General features: G+C 46.8%; 1 protein-coding gene across 2 annotated transcripts in view; it reads left to right on the plus strand.

Moving 5' to 3' along the window:
- Nucleotides 1-18054, plus strand: part of LOC139750093 (uncharacterized) — a 219499-nt gene that overhangs the window by 174508 nt on the left and 26937 nt on the right. For both annotated transcript variants that reach the window (XM_071664428.1, XM_071664429.1), the window contains 2 exons: nt 12591-12724; nt 15777-15889. In XM_071664428.1, coding sequence (XP_071520529.1) covers nt 12591-12724; nt 15777-15889 — 247 coding nt within the window. The remainder of the gene's footprint in view (nt 1-12590; nt 12725-15776; nt 15890-18054) is intronic.

Raw genomic sequence — 18054 nt, forward strand, 5'->3', positions numbered from 1 at the left:
AGGTCAATTACCCCCTTAACATGTTACTTACCACACAAAGGCTTAAGGGGATTCAAAAGTACCCCCCTTAATAGTTTACCTGAAGCGCAAGAGGTGCGTAGAGGTTGGGGGAGGTGGTGGAGGGGAAATCAAGATCATAATCAATAGATTCTAATTTTTCTAAGATTCCCATCTCTGGTTTGCCCGCTCTGCTCTGTGATGCATATATTACTTCCTGGTCGTTCCATCTAAGTAGCCACAGACGACGAGGGCCTACATCCTCCTCGTATCCTGTCTGATCTCCAACACTCTTTCATCTCTCGATAAATGATCCTCCCTCATCCTCCAACACTAGTCACTCTCACGCCGACGACACCGCCCTCCTTCCTTGATCATATATTTCCTCCCTCCCCTCCTGACCACCCAAAGCTTACACTTTTTCTCCCACTGAATATATTTTCAGTTGTAATTCGGACAAGTGTAGCTTCTTGGAATGGAGAGAGATGAACTGTTTTTAATTCAAAAGGGTAAAAAAAAAAAAAGAAAACACCGTTTCAACCCATATTTCTCTTTAAATCTCACGAGTTTTCAACGATAAGATTTGAAAAAAAAAGATTTTTTACAGTTTCATCCCGCAGGAACATAAACATGTTGGCCTGCATAACCATATCGAATTCCCGTCGTAATTCCTACAGTAATTGTGCCACAGGTATTCTCTTGCTGGCAGTTGTTCCACACGTTATCCTACATAGGGCAAAGACGGCAAAGAATACTAAACTGTTATTCTTGATTGTGGTTCTGATCTGAGGCACAGAGAACAGACGTCTCCTTCAGCTACGCTATGCTTGACATAGCGTTCTAAAGAAGTGGGGAGGGGGAGGATGAAGGAATGATTTGTATTGATCTTACAGTTTAGGGACAGATTAAACAAAACAAAAACAATTAGAGTCTCTCTCGCATAGCTGTGTGGGTTTGGAACCCACCCCATCATACCAGGTATGGGGCAAGGCTATATGACAATGACGCAACAAAGAAGAATGGGGTCAGGATTCCCAGGTTCATAGCTGTGTTGTAGTCACGTCAAAAGTTTCGAGTGGAGGCCACACAAAAGGAGGGCTGTCCCCCAGCCCCCATGCACCGACCCATGGCCGCGGATAACGACACCAGATCACATGGAAATACAGACAGCGTCGACAGTGATCCACCTCGATTACAGAAGACCTGGATACCAACAGCGACGAGTACAGAAGACTAGTTATACAGGTAGTGTCAAGTACAGAAAGGCCATGATGGTACCGGCAGTTCTTAATACCGGCAGGGAACTTCGACCACAGGCAACAGAGGTACCGATAGCTTCGAGTATATATATATATATATATATATATATATATATATATATATATATATATATATATATATATATATACATGACAGAGGTACCGATAGCTTCGAGTATATAAATATATATATATATATATATATATATATATATATATATATATATATATATATATATATATATATATATATATATATATATATATACATGACAGAGGTACCGAGAGCTTCGAGTATATATATATATATATATATATATATATTTTTTTTTTTTTTTTTTTTTTTTATACTTTGTCGCTGTCTCCCGCGTTTGCGAGGTAGCGCAAGGAAACAGACGAAAGAAATGGCCCAACCCCCCCCATACACATGTACATACACACGTCCACACACGCAAATATACATACCTACACAGCTTTCCATGGTTTACCCCAGACGCTTCACATGCCTTGATTCAATCCACTGACAGCACGTCAACCCCTGTATACCACATCGCTCCAATTCACTCTATTCCTTGCCCTCCTTTCACCCTCCTGCATGTTCAGGCCCCGATCACACAAAATCCTTTTCACTCCATCTTTCCACCTCCAATTTGGTCTCCCTCTTCTCCTCGTTCCCTCCACCTCCGACACATATATCCTCTTGGTCAATCTTTCCTCACTCATTCTCTCCATGTGCCCAAACCATTTCAAAACACCCTCTTCTGCTCTCTCAACCACGCTCTTTTTATTTCCACACATCTCTCTTACCCTTACGTTACTTACTCGATCAAACCACCCCACACCACACATTGTCCTCAAACATCTCATTTCCAGCACATCCATCCTCCTGCGCACAACTCTATCCATAGCCCACGCCTCGCAACCATACAACATTGTTGGAACTACTATTCCTTCAAACATACCCATTTTTGCTTTCCGGGATAATGTTCTCGACTTCCACACATTTTTCAAGGCTCCCAAAATTTTCGCCCCCTCCCCCACCCTATGATCCACTTCCGCTTCCATGGTTCCATCCGCTGACAGATATATATATATATATATATATATATATATATATATATATATATATATATATATACATGACAGAGGTACCGAGAGCTTCGAGTATATATATATATATATATATATATATATACATGTCAGAGGTACCGATAGCTTCGAGTATATATATATATATACATGACAGAGGTACCGAGAGCTTCGAGTATATATATATATATATATATACATGACAGAGGTACCAATAGCTTCGAGTATATATATATATACATGACAGAGGTACCGATAGCTTCGAGTATATATATATATACACATGACAGAGGTACCGAGAGCCTCGAATAAGACGGCAAAGGACAGCGTCGAGTGCAGAGAGCGAGGATACCAGTCACTTTTGTGGATTACAGCGGGGTTGGGTCTCGAGGCTCATGACGAGTTCGGTGGACAAATATTGTTTCTCGTGTGAGGTAGCGGAAGGTCCTCGACCTCACAGGATACACTTTATTTTTAAAATATTTTCCTTTCCTCCAATTTCGAGAAAACAACAACAACATCCCTCGTGAACTGTGTGCGTTCAGTCAACCATCTTACGTAATACAGAAGAAAACACACGAGTACATCCATTTACTGTGGAAGATAAGGCAGAGCCGTTTACAGATATTTGGTCAGGATGTGAATATAACAGACGAAGGAGCGGCGGGAGGTGTGAGGTGATGGCGTCGTCTTCTACCACAACTTCCAGACGCAATTTACGTGCAAGAAGAGGTCACGTTATGAAGGGGTTCTGGACTCAGTCCACTGCTTAGCAGAGACGGTGACACGATCCCTCGTTAAGTCCTTCAGGAATAATTCGTCAGAAGGAAGTGGGTAAGGTGAGCAGGAGGAAGGAAGAACTCAAGGGTGAATCTTGAGAGAGTAAGTTCTCTCTCTTCTCATTCACTTGTGTACGTCCTGCCGCTGTGGTGGTGCGCCCCATGTGTACGTCCTGCCGCTGTGGTGGTGCGCCCCATGTGTACGTCCTGCCGCTGTGGAGGTGCACCCCATGTGTACGTCCTGCCGCTGTGGTGGTGCGCCCCATGTGTACGTCCTGCCGCTGTGGTGGTGCGCCCCATGTGTACGTCCTGCCGCTGTGGTGGTGCATCCCATGTGTACGTCCTGCCGCTGTGGTGGTGCGCCCCATGTGTACGTCCTGCCGCTGTGGTGGTGCGCCCCATGTGTACGTCCTGCCGCTGTGGTGGTGCGCCCCATGTGTACGTCCTGCCGCTGTGGTGGTGCGCCCCATGTGTACGTCCTGCCGCTGTGGTGGTGCGCCCCATGTGTACGTCCTGCCGCTGTGGTGGTGCGCCCCATGTGTACGTCCTGCCGCTGAGGTGGTATACTTCATGTGTATGTCCTGCCGCTGTGGTGGTACACCCCATGTGTATGTTCTGCCGCTGTGGAGGTGCACCCCATGTGTACGTCCTGCCGCTGTGGAGGTGCACCCCATGTGTACGTCCTGCCGCTGTGGAGGTGCACCCCATGTGTACGTCCTGCCGCTGTGGTGGTACACCCCATGTGTATGTCCTGCCGCTGTGGTGGTACACCCCATGTGTATGTTCTGCCGCTGTGGTGGTGCGCCCCATGTGTACGTCCTGCCGCTGAGGTGGTATACTTCATGTGTACGTCCTGCCGCTGTGGTGGTACACCCCATGTGTATGTTCTGCCGCTGTGGTGGTGCGCCCCATGTGTACGTCCTGCCGCTGTGGTGGTACACCCCATGTGTACGTCCTGCCGCTGTGGTGGTACACCCCATGTGTATGTTCTGCCGCTGTGGTGGTGCGCCCCATGTGTACGTCCTGCCGCTGTGGTGGTGCGCCCCATGTGTACGTCCTGCCGCTGTGGTGGTGCGCCCCATGTGTACGTCCTGCCGCTATGGTGGTACACCCCATGTGTATGTTCTGCCGCTGTGGTGGTGCGCCCCATGTGTACGTCCTGCCGCTGTGGTGGTACACCCCATGTGTACGTCCTGCCGCTGTGGTGGTACACCCCATGTGTATGTTCTGCCGCTGTGGTGGTGCGCCCCATGTGTACGTCCTGCCGCTGTGGTGGTGCGCCCCATGTGTACGTCCTGCCGCTGTGGTGGTGTACTTCATGTGTACGTCTTGCCGCTGTAGTAGTCTACTTCGTGTATAAGTCCTCCTTCTGTGGCGATACACTCTGGGATAATTCCCCTAAAATTACCCAAATTGTCACACAAAACTTCTACTTATTTAAAATTCCTCGAAATGTCACTTCTCTTTAGAAAAAAAAAAAAAATATCCCCGGAAGTCCGCGTTGCTTTAATCCCTGTGAATGCCAGATAAAATAACCCCCCTCCCCCCTCAGTGTGACCTACACCCGCCTCCATATGGATGATAATGCCTCCGTCGCATCTGGAAAATATTCTACATCGGGATCTAACTCGGTGACCGACGATCCCAGATGCGAGAATGTCGGGAAAAAATCCGTAGTAATAATATGACGGTAAGAACTCTTTCCACCTCGATGTAGTGAAACACGAAAAGTTCCCAAGTTCACATCATCAGGGGAGACAGAAGAGAGAAACATAACAGTCAGTTGATATACATCGAAGAGACGAAGCTAGGACGCCATTTGGTAAACATGTGATATATATATATATATATATATATATATATATATATATATATATATATATATATATATATATATATATATATATATATATACCCCTCCACCCGTACCTGAACATCACAGACAGAGAACAGGGTGTCTCATTACCTTCCCCTTTTTCTTCCTATAGCCATCGAGGCACTTTTACAACCTGGAGTTGATTGCCCGTGGCCAAGAGTGTCATCATACTTGCCTCCCCACTCCCACCTCCCTCTAAGGCAAGTGTTAGGCAAGAGGTGACGTCCGAGAAGACTGATACTGACCATGGTTCACACCACCGTCCAACGATACAGGTCGAGTGGACTCAAGCCCACGAGCCAAATGTCACCAATGGTTTCGGAAGGTTTTTGAAAATAGGACAGTTTTACGGACGGTAGAACTTTGTGTGGGAACTTTTTCTCCGACGTCACCTAAGACTTTTAGCCTCTCCTGTTTGACGTCATTTCGGAAGCTTGAACTCTCCTGACGTCATAGCGGAAGCCTGAACTCTCCTGACGCCATAGCGGAAGCCTGAACTCTCCTGACGTCATAGCGGAAGCCTGAACTCTCCTAACGCCATAGCGCAAGCGTGACTTCTCCTGACATCAGGTAGGAAGCTTGACCTCTCCTGACATCAGGTAGGAAGCTTGACCTCTCGTGATGTCAGGTAAGGAAAGCTTGATCTTTCCTGACGTCTGCTATGAAGACTCCAGACTTTTCCTGACGTCAGGCAGGAAGCTTAACTCTTCCTGACGTCAGGTAACAAGCTTAGCTTTCCCCTGACGTCAGGCAGGAAGCTTAACTCTTCCTGACGTCAGGTAACAAGCTTAGCTTTCCCCTGACGTTTGCTGGGAAGCTTCACATCCTGACAGTAACAGCGTTCAAAGTGACGTGGACAGATTATGAAGCAAAGTTCATTCAGACAGCTAATTACTCGTCCAGTCCTGGGAGGTTCATCCACTGGGTGACACACCACCTCACAGGGAGGGAGGGAGGGAGGGAACAGCTACCTCACCTTTCTCCTTTACCATCACATCAACATTGTAACTCCGACCTGCTCAAAGCGTTTTCTTCCATTATTGAGTTGTGGGTGAATAAGGTGGCTGGTGGCTGGGGATATGGAGGTATGAATACCTTTTTTTCCTTCAGGGAACTGGAGACTCCGAGAGGGTTGGAGTGCGTTGGGGAAGAGAAATAAAGCAGAAGAGAAGGGAAAAGATGGAGGATACCCTAGGTGTAAGACAGCAAAGTCACTATAATTAACTTTTCATTCTTCAGGATCAGTTCTTCACAAGGGACGTTTATCTTCCGATACTCATATCTTGAATTAAGCCTGTTTCAAGTGAAAGTATTATCAACCTTGCACTCCATTATATTTTTCTTGTTACCCTTCCCTATACTTTCCCCACTAACGTTCCAGCAACTCTCAAGTTTGAATTAAAGTATTAACCTTGCACTTCATTATATTTTCCTTGTTACCTTCCCCTATACTTTCCCCTCCCCTAACGTTCCAGCAACTCTCAAGTTTGAACTAACACCATCCAGAAGAGCACACCAGGACTCGCGGTGGTCATTGGCATCACTCGTCTGCCTCACATTCTGCTCGAGGTGGAGAAATGATGAGCACCGAGGCTTCCTCCGACACGACCCCTTATGAAGAGGATGTCCTCCTCTCATCACTAAATCCTCGAAGAAAAAAATATTCCCTCGGAAAAAGAATGTGTTGATGGGATTGACTTTTAGGTCGTCTCCCATTCCTCCTGGATATACCAGTTCTTATGCCGATGCCTGGTCCACCTTCTCCCTCCCTGCCAACACCTCTTCATTTCCTGCGCTGGGCAAGTACCCACCAGCCCTGAGCCAATTAAGACTCGACAGCAAGAATCTCGAATATGCATTACTTCTCAGGCTAGACATGTTACTTTTTACTTTGGATACTTGAGTACATTTTGTAAAAAAAAGTAGGTACTTTTTCCTTTTACACAGATTCCTTTACGTTAACTTATTTTTGCCACAGTATACATACTTTAACATAGGTGAAAAGTTTTGGTATATTTTTCTTTTACCCTTAGGGGCCATTAGGCCAAGCAGCTCAACCCAGGAGGTACCAGGTCAAATTGAGGCGTCCGGTTCGTTAAAGTAATTGATATTCCGAAAGATGAGAGGCACCTGTCATCTTATATATATATATATATATATATATATATATATATATATATATATATATATATATATATATATATATGTTTGTGTGTGTGTGTTTGTGTGTGTGTTTGTGCGCGCGTGTGTGTGTGTGTGTGTGTGTGTGCGCGTGTGTGTGTGTATGTGTGTGTGTGTGTGTGTGTGTCATTCATTATGACAAATGTGTGAGCTAAGATGGTAAGTAAACATAGTGTTTACTCACCATCCCAGTTCACACATCTGTCATGATGAATGATACACATTCGTCAGGTGGCGGTGGAGGAGGAGGGTTGGGAGGAGCATGAGCACAGCAGAGCAGGTAGACTACAAGTTGCATGAACCACCAGAGAAGTTCCTGCAGGATTGCTTGGAGGAGCAAGCGCTGCCAAAGATCGACTCCGGGTTCACCTGCGAAGTGCGGAAAGCCATTTGAGTGGCAGTGCGAGAGCGGTGTTTAAAAGAAGGACGCACGAAATGAACAAAGCGTACCAGTTAATGGACCAGTTAATATACCATCACCCCAGCGTCCGGTCATTAAACTGGAAAGAGAAAACAGTGCCCAGAGGTAAAATCTGGAGAGGAAATTAACGTAGTCATGCGATAATAGTGAATGGAAGGAACTGGGAGGGTTAGAGAAAAAAAAAAAGTTGTCAAACCTTTCACTGAAAGCGATAACAGAGACAAGATCTAGAGGCGTTGACGCTATATGTTAGAAGTTTGATAACAGGGAGGACAACCACGAGTTATGTGGACTATGTGAAACACAATTACAGATGGGAGGAGAGTGAGGCAGACTATTACAGATGGGAGGAGGGTGAGGCAGACAATTACAGATGGGAGGAGGGTGAGGCAGACAATTACAGATGGGAGGAGGGTGAGCCAGACAATTACAGATGGGAGGAGAGTGAGGCAGACAATTACAGATGGGAGGAGAGTGAGGCAGACAATTACAGATGGGAGGAGAGTGAGGCAGACAATTACAGATGGGAGGAGAGTGAGCCAGACAATTACAGATGGGAGGAGAGTGAGCCAGACAATTACAGATGGGAGGAGAGTGAGGCAGACAATTACAGATGGGAGGAGAGTGAGCCAGACAATTACAGATGGGAGGAGAGTGAGCCAGACAATTACAGATGGGAGGAGAGTGAGGCAGACAATTACAGATGGGAGGAGAGTGAGGCAGACAATTACAGATGGGAGGAGAGTGAGGCAGACAATTACAGATGGGAGGAGAGTGAGGCAGACAATTACAGATGGGAGGAGAGTGAGCCAGACAATTACAGATGGGAGGAGAGTGAGGCAGACAATTACAGATGGGAGGAGAGTGAGGCAGACAATTACAGACGGGAGGAGAGTGAGGCAGACAATTACAGATGGGAGGAGAGTGAGCCAGACAATTACAGATGGGAGGAGAGTGAGGCAGACAATTACAGATGGGAGGAGAGTGAGCCAGACAATTACAGATGGGAGGAGAGTGAGGCAGACAATTACAGATGGGAGGAGAGTGAGCCAGACAATTACAGATGGGAGGAGAGTGAGGCAGACAATTACAGATGGGAGGAGGGTGAGGCAGACCAAATGGGTTCAGGCATGTTAGGAAGCCCAAGCCAATAACCAGGGAAGTGCACCATCCAGAGGGCATGCTTAAGCCTGGAATGAGTCGAGTGAATACAAGGACACAGTGAGAGCACAGGCGGACAAGGGTGGTGGAGTGGTTGTGATGAACAGGATAGATTACGTCTATAAAATGATGAGCTTCCTGAACGACGAGGCAACCCATGAGAAGAAACATGCAGGATATGTGAGGAGCGAGGCGGTTCAGTTTGTGAGGAGCGAGGCGGTTCAGTTTGTGAGGAGCGAGGCGGTTCAGTTTGTGAGGAGCGAGGCGGTTCAGTTTGTGAGGAGCGAGGCGGTTCAGTTTGTGAGGAGCGAGGCGGTTCAGTTTGTGAGGAGCGAGGCGGTTCAGTTTGTGAGGAGCGAGGCGGTTCAGTTTAAGAGGAGCGAGGCAGTTCAGTTTGTGAGGAGCGAGGCGGTTCAGTTTGTGAGGAGCGAGGCGGTTCAGTTTGAGAGGAGCGAGGCGGTTCAGTTTGTGAGGAGCGAGGCGGTTCAGTTTGAGAGGAGCGAGGCGGTTCAGTTTGAGAGGCAGGAATGTAAGAAAAGTGACAAGTGGGTCAGAAAGGAGGAAAGGAACTGGTAAGATTACCCGAGGACGACACACACCCCTCCTTCCCCCAATCCACCAAGAATGAGAGGTCTTAACAATTAACAAGCCAAATTATACCACTGTGGCCTATAACATAGGGTATTGCACACCCACCACATAGGCTGGCTAAGTGGAGCACACCTGGAGAATATTTGCCAGATCTAATATGAAGATCAAAAAGCATTGATTCCTGGCGAATAAAACGCGACTAAGGACCGCGCAAGCTATTATAAGAGCGATTAACGGATAACATTCGAGAGCTTCTGAGTTTTAAGTCTTCTAACGTGTCGTCTTGCCCAGTCTATCTCTATATATCCGGCAGAAGAAGTGCTACCTCGTCGGGTGCCGACGCTCCCGTGTTCCTTATCCTCGACCGACCGTGTTCCACAGTTCTCTGCCGTGTTCCCTTGCTTTCTCCGACCGTCGCTTCTGCTGCTGGTCCTGACCAACGTCTAAAACCCTTACGCCTGTTTATCACTTCATCCATGCCTATGTCGGCAGTTTCCACGTCTTTTCTTGCCTGCTTGCTCACTCCCTTATGCACACTACATTCGCCTCTTACCATTTCTGGCAGGTGTCCGTATTTGTCTGTGTGGACAACAAACGTATTATATGTCCTATGATGACGTATATCAGCTTCATGTTCGCTCATCTATTTTGTCACTACCTCGCCCTGTTTCCCCCATAGTAGATGGCCAGACATCCAGAATATGTTATACTGTATATCAGACTATTATTGTTGATACTTTTTTTTCCCCGCCATTTGCTTTCAGCGATTCACCTATATTCATTCCTGACGACGTAGCAATTTTTATAGTGGTCTTACGTCAGTACCTTTACCACATCCAAAGCCTTCCATAAACTGGAGACTGTTATAAACTTCTTATATTCCTCCGTGCTTTTCTCTACTACATTCCCTCTGCGTCTTTCTATTACCCTACTGGAGTCCGGGCAGGGTTGGGTGGCCTGTTAGAAGCGCTTAGAACCAGTCACTTTCTACTATCAAAGACCCTGGAGCAATCCAAACTACCTCACCCTCGGGACTGTTGTCCTTAGGAAAATGGGAAAGGAGATAAAAGACTCGGGTTGGTACCTTCTGTCCAAAAGAATTCTGAGTAGGGTTGCCATCTGTGTAGTCTCGTTGGGAGAGGCTAGGCCAGCCTTTGAAAGTAAAACAAATGCAGCTTGGAGAGTATAATGTCGCCATTTCAGTTATACGGGCGAGTTATAAAGTTTATATGTTGCTGGAAAGGAAAAAGTATATTTGCTTGTTGCTACCGAGCTACTGTGATCAAATCATTTCCGCAACACACGGGAGAAAAAAAAAGAACTTCTTCCCAGACTTCCTATCCTTTCTCCTCTATCCCCCTTCCTTCCCTCACTCCCAGCTTCCTCTGTCTCACCGCTTTCCCTCCTTCCAATATCCACCGTCAGTTTCCCTCCACCTGGAAACCGGGACCTTAGGAGAACATCTCTCTTAGAGAGAGTCAACACGGAACACTTAAGTCTTGTGTTGCGGGACGGGAGCCACCCCCACCGAAGCTGGTTTTCTATTGTGTTGCGGGAGCCACCCTACCGTAGCTGGTTTTCTCTTGTGTTGCGGGAGGCACCCACCGTAGCTGGTCTCCTCTTGTGTTGCGGGAGCCACCCACCGTAGCAGGTCTCCTCTTGTGTTGCGGGAGCCACCCACCGTAGCAGGTCTTCTATTGTGTTGCGGGAGCCAACCAGTGTTCCTGGTCCTTCGCTACCCACAGCACTCGCCTGTTATTGCTCTCGTCGGGGAAAAAGATTCATATGTACGGAAACTCGAGTACACCATAGGACCTGATATGCCCGTCTATCACTTCCTTTCTCAAGTTTAAGAATTTATGGAACCGGACGCCCGCAAGAGATTTTATCTTTTAATTTATGGCCTCCGTAGAGGAATATCTAATTTTTGGTAGCTCGACCACTGATGATGAGGGAGAAGAGGTCTGGGGTGCAGTAGGTCAGTGTTTTCGACGTTGGTGCTTCCTTTATGAAAATCCACAAAAAAGACTTACCGTTTTCCAGTCATGGTGAAATTTGCAAAATCATTCCTTTAGGAATTATGTAGGAAATTTTCACCGTCAGGAAAAATCTTTTTTTTATTTTTATTTCGTACTATTCGCCATTTCCCACGTCAGCGAGGTAGCGTTAAGAACAGAGGAATGGGCCTTTGAGGGAACATCCTCACCTGGCCCCCTTCTCTGTTCCTTCTTTTGGAAAATTGAAAAAAACGAGAGGGGAGGATTTCCAGCCACCCGCTCCCTCCCCTTTTAGTCGCCTTCTACGACACGCAGGGAATACGTGGGAAGTATTCTTTCTCCCCTATCCCCAGGGATGAGTTACTTTTCAGTAATATATACGTATTAACCACTAATATAAAAAAAAAAGGTTATAATTCATATGTAAGATAAACCATTGGCATAAAGATTAACTTAATATCTTGATGGTATCACAACCATTGTTATCTCGAATCACATCAACATCAGAGATACACGAAGGTGATCAACGTGATGATGACATCTGAAGTGTTGATGATGGCTTGGCACTATCATCTCCCTGACACAGTCACCACCTCAGCTGGTGTTGTTGCCACAGAGGAACACAGATCCCGTCGACCATCATGTATGTGTGACTGACTGACTGACTCTCTCTCTCTCTCTCTCTCTCTCTCTCTCTCTCTCTCTCTCTCTCTCTCTCTCTCTCTCTCTCTCTCTCTCTCTCTCTCTCCCACCCATGGACTTCATATCCTAATACATGTACTTGTTTTGTTTTAGTTCCTCAATGGTTATGTCCATAAAAGTATTGATCCGAGTTCTTGATATTTGTCTTTCCCCAAGTGATGACTGTTCACTTGAAATATTGGCCTCGTGAGATTGTGTAGCGTTCATACTTCCCTGATGATGGTGGAGGTGTGGATGTGTGGGTGTACATCTTGGTTACGTTTCTGTGATCAGAACGTATTGTTCAAGGTCCGTGTGAGTCTCCTCCACCATCCTTGGACACCACCAGACAGAGGCCTGTGCCATCTCCTCGGCGGCTCACCCATCCTCCTCCAGGTGCCAAGCTTTGTGTTACATTTGTCTCTGTCTCTGGTCATTCATCTCTCCAGTTAACCCATCTCTCCTGCTTGTTTTCCTCTCCCTTATCAAGCCCTGCCCTCCAATACTCCCGCACTAACAGCCATCTTCACTTATATCCTCCTTCTGCGTCTCCTGCAGGATGCGACGTGTATGGGTTCGTGGGCGGCTTCACGGGCACTACCTCCATCATGACACTGGCCGCCATCTCCTTCGACCGCTACCTCGTCATCACCTTCCCCCTCGACCCCTTCAAGAGGTTCTCGCACCGGCAGGTACGATGCTCCGAAGGAGGAAGACGGATATGCATGTCTGCTTTTGTCTGAAGGTAGAATTACACACACAGACACACACACACACACACACACACACACACACACATATATATATATATATATATATATATATATATATATATATATATATATATATATATATATATATATATATATATATTGGGATGTCGAGTGAACACAGAGAGCATCTGAGTTTTATTCATCTAACGTTTCGAGTTGCGCAGACGCCTTCTTCACAAGTCTGTATATCCTCGCAAGAGAGTGCTGCCGTGTTTGACATTCTTCTGCCGCGCTCCCCTTGCTTTCTGTGACCAGCATTTTCGCCGCTGGTCCGGCCCAATGTCTAAAGCCTTCACGAGTGTTTTATCATTTCATCCGCGTAAAGCAATAAACAGTCGTGAGGACTTTATGTGTTGGGCAGGATCAGCGGCAAAGATGAGAAAGTAGGGGAACACGGCAGAGGAACGAGGAACACGGCACGGCCGAGGATAAAGAACACGGATCGACGGCGTCCAGCGAGGTAGCACATCATCTGCGCGGATATACAGACTTGTATCTTTGGTATCTTACTCACTTTCTTTGAAGAAGGCTTAGCGAAAGCTGATACGTTATATGAATATAACTCAGAAGCTCTTCTCTGTGTATACTCACCATCCCAATATATATATATATATATATATATATATATATATATATATATATATATATATATATATATATATATATATATATATATATATATATATATATATAAACTTTTGATTCATTCGCTCACATTCGGTACGGTGATTCTTGCGGAATGATAAACATTTCCCAGCTAAACCAACAAACATTGGGTTTGTAACCCCAAAAAAAAAAATGTTTTCGTTTTTCTTTTTCATCGTTGCAGTAATCCTCATGCACGAATGACTCTCCTCTTCGATTCAACTGCCAATACGTAAGACATTTCACAGTCTGCAGGAATGCTGTCGGTCTGCCTTTAAAAAGATTATCTTTGGAAAACCACAAGACCATGAGGGGGGGAAAAAGAGGGTGTATGAATGACTCCTGGAACTAATCTTTTATTTATGATATTGATCTTGTGTGATTCATTCAGACCCTTTCTCTCTCTCTCTCTCTCTCTCTCTCTCTCTCTCTCTCTCTCTCTCTCTCTCTCTCTCTCTCTCTTTCTCTTTCTCTCTCTTTCTCTCTCTTTCTCTCTCTCTCTTTCTCTCTTTCTCTCTCTCTCTCTCTCTCTCTCTCTCTCTCTCTCTCTCTCTCTCTCTCTCTCTCTCTCAGGGCGTGTTAGGACCAACACACGTTGTAAACTTTTCAGCGGCGTCGAGATGAACGCACTAGTAACCTTAACTTATAGTAGCTATGGTGATCCATCAGCTTGGTGACTCCCCCCCTTAACCGAGAGGTTAAAAGTGTGGGAATGATTCATTTGCTTCAGATCCGTGTTCTAGTAGCCACAGGGACGATGCCCATGATAAAGTGAGGGGTTCCAGACGAACGGCAAAACGAACCTGGTTCACCGAAGCATCATGGGTCTCGCGAGGGATATTCGGATAGCCATGTATATTCTTCTAAGTATGTGAAGGAAGGATTCGGTATAATGCACATTAGTACACTTATGGTCCCTGGAGAGGACATTAGTATGCCTCTAGCCTTCCCCACAACATGGAGTGGTACTCATGCGTTCTTCCAAGCAACCAGCTGACCCAGTGCTTACCGTTTGCTCTGACTCAAGTCTTGCTTGCCTGCCTTCACTGCCAGAACATTTCCTACACTCAACTCGATCCTAATCCCTCTCCTCTCAGTTATGATACTCCTCCTGGTTCATATCGAGCTATGTCATCTTCTACTTGTGTTATTAAGTATCTTGTCTTCACCTCCGTTGTTCTTGTGTGCTTGAACATTTTTCTTTACCAAGCGGGGCCAAGCCAGAAGGGCTTTGGGAAAGTGAGCCTCGATTTCCTTACACTCATACGTAGTGCATGGTAATCGAGGGACGCCCGCTTCCATAGTTCCACTCACGATAAGTTCCCAAGTGCACTTTCGTGTAATAATCACATCATATGTATTCCTACCCATCATGCATCAGGTTCATTGCTCTTTCTATTAACATAAACATGAACATAATTCTCCTGCCTTTCCCCAAGAATACCAGTCTCTATCCAGTACTCCCTCCCACCCATGTGGACTACAACCTTCACCCCCGGGCCTACATCTAACATTACGTGTGAGCAATTTACCCATTACCATTACCGTGAATGCTCCACCATCACACACCACCGCCGGCACTGTGAACCTCTCCACCATCACATACCACCGCCGGCACTATGAACCTCTCCACCATCACACACCACCGCCGGCACTATAAACCTCTCCACCATCACACACCACCGCCGGCACTGTGAACCTCTCCACAATGATGACTCCATCAAGTTATGATCATCACGGCAGGCATCCCCTCTGATATCATTATGGTCGATAGTGTATCTCAAGCGTACATGTCGCGTTGGCTCACGCCATATTCAAGGAATGTTGGACTGCCTTACGATAACGTCTTGTTCATGTGTCTTTGTCTCTCTCTCTCAGTGTCTCTTCGTTCCTCTATGTTTTGTTTTCTTTCATCTCTCTGCTTCTTACACCTGACTTGGACCCTCTACTACAGGTGCTACTGCAAACGTCTCTACCAGTCTCGCCCGCTGGAGAGAGAGAGAGAGAGAGAGAGAGAGAGAGAGAGAGAGAGAGAGAGAGAGAGAGAGAGAGAGAGAGAGAGAGAGAGACCCCCGTCTCATCCACTGCTAACACCCGTGCCTGTCTCTCCCCTGCCACAGGTCCTGGGCATCACCCAACCGTCTGTCTCTTCCCAGCTAACACCCATGCCTGTCTCTCCCCTGCCACAGATCCTGGGCATCATCCATCCGTCTGTCTCTTCCCAGCTAACACCCACCCTGTCTCTCCCCTGCCACAGGTCCTGGGCATCATCCATCCGTCTGTCTCTTCCCAGCTAACACCCGTGTCTGTCTCTCCCCTGCCACAGGTCCTGGGCATCATCGTGGTCACATGGATGTACTCCACCATATTCTCAGCCATTCCTCTGGTCGGCATTGTGGGCATCAACTACACTCCGGAGGGCTTCCTCACCTCCTGCAGGTAACAACGCTTCCTCTCCTGCTGCCACTACTACTGCTGTTCTTCCTACTCCTGCTGCCACTACTACTGCTGTTCCTCCTACTCCCGCTGCCACTACTACTGCTGTTCCTCCTACTCCTGCTGCCACTACTACTGCTGTTCCTCCTACTCCCGCTGCCACTACTGCTGCTGTTCCTCCTGCTCCTGCTGCCACTACTACTGCTGTTCCTCCTACTCCTGTAGCCACTACCACTGCTGGTCCTCCTGCTTCTGCTGCCAGTGTTACTTCAGTGTTACTTAATCTTAACAGATATTTGATGCACTTGTGTTCTCGATTTCACTGATATGTATAATCTATGGATTTTGTGATCTGTTACTTATCATGCTTCCTCTTTGAGTGTATTAATCTTCTGTTGTTAAGAAAGTCATCATTGTGAAATATACCTGACTACGTGTATATATATATATATATATATATATATATATATATATATATATATATATATATATATATATATATATATATATATATATATATATATATAAACGAACAAAGTGCATATGAACGCGCACCTTCAGAGAACATACAAAGGATTGTATGTTATATATATATATATATATTATATATATATATATATATATATATATATATATATATATATATATATATATATATATATATAATCACATAATGCCCTACAACAGCCAGCAGGACCCGAACGAACGTAGATAAACTACAGCTTTAACCAACGACCATCACGACTCAGCATCTATATCTCCTGAACCTGAGTGGTGCGACCCCGACCCCCCAAGCGCGTCCCCCCCCCACTCACTCAGTGGCGGGTAGGGAGGGAGGTTGGCTTGGCTAGCTAGTCCCCCCTTATCTGACCCCCCCCCCCTATCTGACCTCCTCCCCCCCCCCCGCCCCCATGACCACTAAGACTAGGGCCGCCTAAGGGTAAGGCTTAGGGGAGGGAGAGGTCTGTCTGTCTGTCTGTTTGTCTGTCTCTCTCTCTCTCTCTGTGTCTGTCTGTCAGGGGGCGTCGAGGTGCCAAGGCTTAGGGAAGGAGAGGTCTCTCTGTCTGTCTGTCTGTGTGTCTGTCTGTCTGTCAGGGGGCGTCGAGGTGCCAAGGCTTAAGGAAGGAGAGGTCTCTCTGTCTGTCTGTCTGTCTGTCAGGGGGCGTCGAGGTGCCAAGGCTTAGGGAAGGAGAGGTCTCTCTGTCTGTCTATCTGTCTATCTGTCTGTCTGTCTGTCTGTCTGTCTGTCTGGGGCGTCGAGGTGCCACTACCCAACCCACGTAGTTCTAACAATCTTATCCCTTTACTGCTTTCCATATGGCACGAGCGAGAGATAACAGAATGACACAAACAACCTCGTCCATAATGGTAGTTCTGAAGACACGGCCTCGCGTCTTCCCCAGGGTGACCCCGGTGTGACGCTCTGGTGACAGCGTAACGTTAGGACGGGCGTGACGCGCTGGTAACACCGTAACGTTAGGACGAGCGTGACGCTCTGGTGACACCGTAACGTTAGGACGGGTGTGACGCTCTGGTGACACCGTAACGTACGGGCGTGACGCTTTGGTGACACCGTAACGTTAGGACGGGCGTGACGCGCTGGTGACACCGTAACCTACGGGTGTGACGCGCTGGTGACAGCGTAACGTTAGTACGGGCGTGACGCTCTGGTGACATTGTAACGTTAGTACGAGCGTGACGCTCTGGTGACAGCGTAACGTTAGTACGGGCGTGACGCTCTGGTGACATCGTAACGTTAGTACGGGCGTGACGCTCTGGTGACAGCGTAACGTTAGGACGGGTGTGACGCTCTGGTGACACCGTAACCTACGGGCGTGACGCTTTGTTGACAGCGTAACGTTAGTACGAGCGTGATGCTCTGGTGACAGCGTAACGCACGGGCGTGACGCTCTGGTGACACCGTAACGTTATGATACGAGCTACGAGTATCGGACCTGTCAGGAATCAAGGACGTGAAGAGCCAGGCTCACCATGATGATGATGATGATGATGATGATGAGAAATGGCTAATAATGATATCAATGATGATAATGATAAATATGATAATATTAGTAGTGATGATACAGCGCTGGTGGCTGATTCATGTGAGAAACTGCAGAAGCTGGTGACTGAGTTTGGTAAAGTGTGTGGAAGAAGAAAGTTAAGAG

The sequence above is a fragment of the Panulirus ornatus genome, chromosome 9 (assembly GCF_036320965.1).
Source record: "Panulirus ornatus isolate Po-2019 chromosome 9, ASM3632096v1, whole genome shotgun sequence".
Taxonomy (NCBI): domain Eukaryota; kingdom Metazoa; phylum Arthropoda; class Malacostraca; order Decapoda; family Palinuridae; genus Panulirus; species Panulirus ornatus.